Consider the following 7808-nt stretch of genomic DNA (forward strand, 5'->3'; position numbering starts at 1 on the left):
TTTTCTAAACCTCTGAGCACTTCTGTCGCTCTCCTCGGGACTCGCTCCAATTTGTTCACATCTTTCCTACAGTGCAGTGCCCAGGGTAGTAGAGAGAGTGAGCCTGGAGCATGGGCCCTGGGGCAAGGCCTGGGGCCTGGGGCCAGGGCCTGAGGCCTGAACCAGAGGCTGTGAACCAAAGTCAGGCCATGGATTCAAGCAGATATTTACAAGTTCACTGTGCGGTACACACCTTGGCAAAGAGACTATGAGTGTGGCTGGCACACAGGCACTCCTGAGAAGTAGCAGATACTGATATGTGTGTGAACACACTCCACACAATTAGCCTGGGACATCCTGACCTAGCATAAGCTAGGAGGGTTGGACAGAAGTGATGGACAGGGATGTTTTGCCTGAGACACCTGGAGCAAGGTACCAGGGGCGGTAACAAGCCGCTGTCATGGAACACGTGAGGTGGTACATAAGTTGTTTTTTTCTCAGTGTATAAGTGTCAGGGTACCTCACCTTTCCCCTTGGTCTAGCCTAGGGACCACAGAAAGTCCCGCTGCTGACTGAGCCGTTCCTTGCCACTGGGCACTCGTGTGTTAGTGTAGCTGTGGACACTGATCCGGGAAGCTAGTACTGTGTCCTGAGGCCAATAAACCTGGCCAAGCGCCTTTGCCACTGAACTGCACCTGTGGTCTTTCTGGGTAGTGCTATGGAGGTCTGCTGGGTCAGCTATCAGTGCAGGGCTGGCACAGCATGCGGAGAGAGCACACACATGCACACCAACTGACAACACCCAGAGTTGGATGCAGTACTCCAGTTGAGGCCTCACCAGGGCCGAGCAGAGCGGGACAATGACCTCCCATGTTTTACCTAAGATACGCCTGTTATTACACTCTAGAAAGGAATTAGCCTTTTTCGCAGCTGCATCACATTGTTGACTCATATTCAATGTACTGTCACCCCCAGATCTTCTTCAGCGGTACGAACCCCTAGCCAGTTATTCCCCATTTTGTAGTCGTGCATTTGATTTTTCCTGCCTAAGTGTCGGACTTTGCACTTGTCTTTATCGACTTGTTAGCTTTTATGACCCCAGCTGTGCACTGAGCAGAGGTCTCCACTGAGCTGTCTGCAATGATACCCGGCCTCCTTCTCTGAGTCCAGTTTGTCACCCTTCCCTGAACCCCTCTAATTCTGTGGCACCCGCTGTCCATTTCTTCTGGGGGAGAGGGTGCCCATGTTAATCACTTCAGTCTGGGAGTGGGATTGCCGGGTTATTGCTGTAGAGTCAATTATATATTTGGGTGGGAATTTGGGAAAAAAAAATTTACGAGTTCCCTCAGTTTACCTATGGGCCGCATGCTGCTATGCACTGAGTGTATAAGTCAGGCCAGGGCTGGCTTTAGGGCGATTCATCTGATTCCCCCGAATTGGGCCCTGTGCCCCTAAGAGGGCCCTGCAACGTCCCTAAGGACCCTCTGCTGATGTGCCACCGAAGGCACCGGCAGCCAATTGAGCTGCCGCCGAAGTCCCGCCGCCGTCTTCGGCGGCAGCTCTTTCGAATCGGGCCCCGCAGTACCTTAAAGTCGGCCCTGAGTCGGGCCCTGCATTTTAGGTTTTTATTTTGTTTAATATTTCCCAGGAATTTATCAGTGTTTATTACAATTCTTTTAAAAAGGGTGAAAATTGGTAAAAAATGAAAATAAAGGGCTGTAGATAGCCAGTGCTCATGGGGGTTGGGGGCAGAGGTCACTGTCCTCACTGGAGATGGTCTTGATGCCTCCAGCTGAGGAAACATCTCGCTCACTGTGGGCCCGCTCTCAGCTGCCAGGACCTTGCTCCCTGCCCGTCTTGTGCCCCGCCCCCCCCGTGGAGCAGCAGCCACCCACTTTGCACAGGCATGCTGAAAAGTCCCATTAGCCCTGGAGAACACACGGAGTCAGCGCCTATGGTTTCTACAGTGCTACAGATGTGCATGTCACTTCACAGAGAAGTGAAAGATATGTAATCTGCCCCCCCCCCCAAGCTCACAATTTATGTGCTGAAAGTTTGAGAAGGTCTAGGTTGCAATGTACTAGCTTTTATGAAGTCCAGGTTTGTATAGTGCAAGATTTCACAGAGTGAAACAAAGTGCAAGGTTTGGGCATCATGGGGTGATTTTGTTAACTTTTGCAGGTACAAGATGTAGGCAGCAGCTGTTCCCGTAGAAATTATAGTCCATCAGAGAGACTGCAGCAGAAAGAACCAACTTTACTGAGGACAGAAAGAAAATGCACCACAACTACCACACAGCATTCTTCAAGATCTCCTATACATTCAGTTAACAGAACTGGCAAAACTATTGTAACAGCGCCATCTTGTGGCTGGCCAATAATATTATAAAAAACAATAATTCAGAAGCATAATGCACATGCACCCATCTAATGGATTGCACCACAGAACACATTAAAACAAAGCGACTGCAATGCTAGCTATAAATCATATACATTCTAACTTGTCCATTGTTGGGTGCCATGGCCCTCACTATTCTCTCTCCTTTGTGCAGCTGTGTGTGCCATTCTTGAGCATGCAGGTCTGTGTGGGCTCACAGGCGACTTTCTGACACACAAGGTTGCTCCTAAGGTAGCAGGTGCAATTCTCAGTGCAGTTGGCAGAAATCACAGTCTCCATTGACTGGGGAAGAGAGCAAGAGTCAAATGTGAAGCCTTAGTGCTTGGTCAGAAACATGGGTTAACTGTCTCCACTCGACTCTTTCAATGCTGTTAATGTAACTGCCATTCCCACCACCAGTATCCATTGACATCACTTGAACTACACCTGATTTGCGCTAGAGCCCAGTCCCCTCCCAGAACGGTGACTAGAATCTTGGAATCCTGATTCCCAGTCCACCCCACCCCTTATGTGATCCACTAGATCCCAGCCCCCTCCCAAAGCTGAAAATAGAACCCAGGAGTCCTGACTGCCAATCCTGTGGCTTCCCCACAAGACCAAGCTTCTGCAAATGGCTAGTTACCAAAGACATTATTCTTTGACTGAACATGTTGATTTACACTAGCTCAGGGAGAACTGGGCTCTAAGAGGCTGGACTGTGTGTAGTAACTGATATTCAGCTCCAAAGGCATGTCAAAAAGGGTTCTTTAGTGCCTGACAGCATTTTGTTTTAGCTTAACTGCTCTAACAACCTAGATGCCAGGATTCTGGCAGCCAGGATAATCTTAACTAGACACAGGCTTCACTGGAACTAGCGAAGCTTGGTTACATTTTTTTGAATGAATAATTTATTTGCCAGAAACACAGCTTTGGGTCCACTGAAACTCTTGGGAAATTTGGGGCGAATTTGAGAGAGTTCTGGGCAAAAAAGAAAAAAAAAGTCTAAATGTCTAATTTCAAGCTTTTCAAAATGAGACATGTTGACCTTTCGTTTTGAAACACCATTTCATGTAGAAATTTATTTTTCAAAAGATAAAAACAGCCTAAAATGAAATGAAACTTTTTGTCCCACCCAAAATCATTTTTTTCTCCAGCTTTTAATTTTGGCATCAGAAAACAAAAAAGTTTTCCATTTGACTTGAAGCAATCCCCCCCACAAATTATTTTGTCAGTTATTTGCTCAGCTTTAGTTACCAGTCGCCTACCTTGATGTATCTCCCGTATCTGAAGCATCCACAGCCACCCGGAAACACACAACTCTCCCCATCAAACAGCAGCCTGTTGTCGCACTGGCAGCCTTCGAAGCATCTCTCCGTGCACTGGGGTGAATTGGACAGGCCGGCACAGGTGAAATCGCAGGAGCGAGTGCAGAGTTCGTAGTGACTCTTAGCTGGGCAGGTGAGAGCTAGATTGTGAAACAAATGAGATGCAGAGATCCATGAAACACAAACTCCGCCATAGATAGTAACTACGTTCCTCTCCACTGACTTCTCTTATAAACACGCTGGTTAAGTGTGTGCACTCTGTCTGCCTCTAGAGGATAACAGCCTACTATTGATGCCAGTTTTCCATTAAGAAATACTTATTCCTGCAAGGTTCTACATGTAGGAACAACCAATGCAGGCCACACCTACAGAATGGAGGACTGTATCCTGAACAGCAAAGGATCTGGATGAGCAGCCAGATGCAAACTTCCAGAGTAATGCTGTGGCAAAAAGGCCTAATGTATCCCTCAGATATATAAACGGGGAGTAGCCATTAGGCACAAGAAGGGGATTTTACTTCTGTATAAGGCATTGGTGAGACTGATACTGGAACACTGCATCCAGCTCTGGTGCCCACATTTTTAAAAGGATGTTGCAAAACTGCAGCGGGTGGAAAAAAGAGCCACAAAAATGATTCGACGGCTGGAAAAAATGCCGGACAGTAAGAGACTTAAGGAGCTCAGTCTGTTCAGCTCATCAAATGGTGACCTGATTACAGTATGAAAATAACTTCAGGAGGAGAAAATAATGGGTACTAAAGGCCTCTTTAATCTCATGGAGAAAGACAGAACACAAACCCACAGCTGGAAGAGAAAGCCAGACAAATTCTAATCAGAAATAAGGCACAATTTTTTTAACAGTGGGGCTGTGGGAGGTTAAACACCGGAACAAACTCCCAAGGGAAGTGGTGGATCAAGACTGGATGCCAATGTGTTTAGGCCAACACAAGTTATTGGCCTCCATTCAGGCATAACTGGGTGAAATTTAAGGTCTTGTGATTGACTGGGCACACTAGAGGATCTAATGGTCCCTCCTGGCCTCAGCATATATGAATCTCTGAATTAGCTCAAGTGGTAGCACTGTGCAGAAGGCCCCAGACCTGAAATGTGGTGATGACGGGGGATAGAGTCATTTCCCTTTCCTCCACAGTTCAGTCTGGCCCAGCTGGCATCCTCCCTCACACTCCCTGGACTGACATGCTGTTTGCACATACTTTAAGTGACACACAACAAGGTGAAATCTGAGCTATAGGTTGCTTTATAAACTCACGGCAGAAGGAGGATGTTCTCCAAGCTCTGATCTTGGCCCCAGCTGCCTGGCATGCAGCTGTGTAGCCCTGAAGGCTCTGGCAGAGGGTCTTGCCCGTCCCATTGGTAGCACACATGTCATAGAGACAGTGGTTGAAGTACTCGGCAGGGCTGACCAGTGAGTGACAGTCTCTGAAGGGACCCGAGGCGGCTCTGATCAGACCACAAGACCTCTCAGTCTGGTATGGCGCTATCTGGGTTGCATTACAGATGGGGCATCTGTCATTGCAGCCATTGGTGCACATGGCACCATCAACGAGCACCTTCCAGGAGCTCCCAAACTCATCCGCGTTCTGGGCGCTCTTCCAATTGGGCAGCAGGAAGTCATCATTCTTGTCTCCATTAAAGTTGCCGCACAAGCCACACACATGTCCCTTGTAGTTGCTGGGGATGGACACTAGGAGGTAGGAGGCAGCGTCGTAAAGGACTTGTAGGCCAGAGGCTGACTGGACAATGATGTTGTTTCCCTCCTGATTGATCAGAAGCTTCCCCTCGTCCGTAGCCAGTGGAAGATTGTAGAGCTCACCGCCCACCTGTGCCAATAAGTGGAAAATTCACCTGTCACTGGTGGGAACTCAGCAACTGTGTCCTGGCGCCACACACACGCACAGGATTACAAATACTGTCAGAACTACACTAGAGTCAGCTGAGTAACACAAGCGTCAGTGGAGTTATTGTGGATAGATACTAGCCTCCATGAAGTTATTCTGGATGTACAGTGGTTTCAGAATAACTCCAGATCAACACTGTCATTAATGGAGTTATTCTGGATTTACACTGGCGTCAGTGGAATAACTCCAAATATTCATCAGTGTCAGTGGAGTAACTCGGGATATACACTCGCATCAATGGATATACACTGGTGTCAATAGAGTCATTGTGGATTTGCACTAAGGTCAATAGATTTACACTTGTACAGGTGTGAGCAGAATCTGGGCTGGAATTAGGCCCTGTCTACACTAGCACTTCTGTTCGCAAAACTTTTGTCGCTCAGAGATGTGGAAAAAACAACCTCCCTGAGGGCTGGTCCACACTAAGCCCCCAGTTCGAACTAAGATATGCGACTTCAGCTACGTGAATAACTGAACTAAGTTCGAACTAAGATACTTCAGCTACGTGAATAACGTAGCTGAAGTCGAAGTATCTTAGTTCGAACTTAAAGGTACTTACCGCGGGTCCACACGTGGCAGGCAGGCTCCCCCGTCGACTCTGCCTACTCCTCTCATGGAGCAGGATTACCGGCGTTGAGGGCGAGCAGTTCCGGGATCGATTTATCGCGTCTAGACAAGACGCGATAAATCATCCCAGAAGATCGATTGCTTGCCGCCGAACCAGCGGGTAAGTATAGATGTACCCTCAGAGACAAGTTTTGCTGGCATAAGCACTCGTGTGCACAGTGCTATGTCGGTGGGAGACCGTCTCCTGCCTTCCCGCCAGCATGGTTACTGCCGCTCATTGAGCTGGTTTTATTACGGTGACGGGAAAGCTTTCTCCTACGGCATAACATGACTACACGTTACAGCTGTGCTGCCGTCAGCTTGTAAGTGTAGACGTGGCCTTACAAACACTTCCCTCCCTGCTGAGGCTTTGAGTAGTTGCAGATGAGGTCACCTGAGTTGACCTCACCCATTAGACCCTTTCATTTGCTTTCCACTTTCTGAACTGAATAAACTTTATTTCACTGGAGGGTATTGGGTCAGTCATTGAGTAGACCTCAGATGTTGGTGACATTAATCTGAAATGTAAACTTACCATGACCTTCCACTTCCTCCCTCTCTCCATGGTGATGGTGTAACCATGAACGGAGACCACCACTGTCCTCATCCGAGCCATGCGGCCATCACCAGCATTCTCCTTCTCTACTACCACGGAGAAGTTCACCAGCCCAGCATCGCTGCTGCAGACTCTGGCTAAGGTGTAGGTGCAATTGCCATGTAGGTCGAAAGCCCATCCATCAAAGGTCAGGTAATGGGAATCACCAGCCACGGTGCATCTGCCTGCAGGATAGCAGCCCAGGATGCCGCTCTCCACCCTGCACTCCTCACTGGCTCCGCAGGAGGCCTCCTGGCACTCGACGACCCCATTGTCTTGGCACCGGCACTGCTCCCAGCAGGAGGCGCTGGTGTAGAACTCCTCTCCCTTCCTGTAGTACCTGCCCTGGTGCACACAGCCACACTGCTCGATGGGGACGCACCGGTCTCCGCTCCAGAGGAACCCGGCGTCGCAGAAACACCCTTCGGCGCAGGGAGCATCACAGCCGTCCGGCGCTGAGAGCCCATGGCAGGTGGCAGGGCAGCCGCTCCCACAGAGCTCATAGTGGGAGTTACTGGGGCAGGTGGGGTCTGCAGGAGATGATGAGAGAGAATGTGCAGATGAGGGTGAGAAAGAGCTTGTGAAATTACTGAGTTTGTCAGAAAGAAAAATCCCCCCCGAACAATTTCATGTGAATTTAAAGCACTTTGGTTCCATCCATTTTTAAAATATTTTTTCTGCTGATTTTTTTTATTATATTAATTTGTTTGCTTCCAAAATTGATCATTTTCTGAAGTGAATATTTTCTGCTTGGTAAAATACAAAGATCAAGCCCTTCAGTGGAAGATCAGGCTCCATGGCCCAAACAGTCCCTCAAGGATACACGATCTGCATGAAGCCAAGTGACGAAGGGATAGAGTAAGACAAGGAGGGAGGAGAATATAACCATCAGAGACATAAAAGAAGGACAATATAATGAGGAGAAAGGAGAAGAAAAGAAGGCAATTGCAAAATTCAAACACCTAGAAGAAGAATGATGAAATCATCATCATGAAGATGAAGGACGACA

The 7808-nt window shown here is 48.2% G+C and overlaps 1 protein-coding gene across 1 annotated transcript; it reads right to left on the reverse strand.

Moving 5' to 3' along the window:
* Window positions 1-2404: 2404 nt before the first annotated feature.
* On the reverse strand, window positions 2405-4643 carry LOC117869832 (IgGFc-binding protein-like). Its single transcript, XM_034756942.1, has 3 exons — window positions 4625-4643; window positions 3621-3820; window positions 2405-2658 (listed from the first exon to the last, which is right to left on the reverse strand). Exons 1-3 carry the CDS (start codon window positions 4641-4643, stop codon window positions 2509-2511), a joined length of 369 nt encoding a protein of 122 aa, XP_034612833.1. The 3' UTR covers window positions 2405-2508.
* Window positions 4644-7808: the final 3165 nt, after the last annotated feature.

The sequence above is a fragment of the Trachemys scripta genome, chromosome 24 (genome assembly GCF_013100865.1).
Source record: "Trachemys scripta elegans isolate TJP31775 chromosome 24, CAS_Tse_1.0, whole genome shotgun sequence".
Classification (NCBI taxonomy): Eukaryota; Metazoa; Chordata; order Testudines; family Emydidae; genus Trachemys; species Trachemys scripta.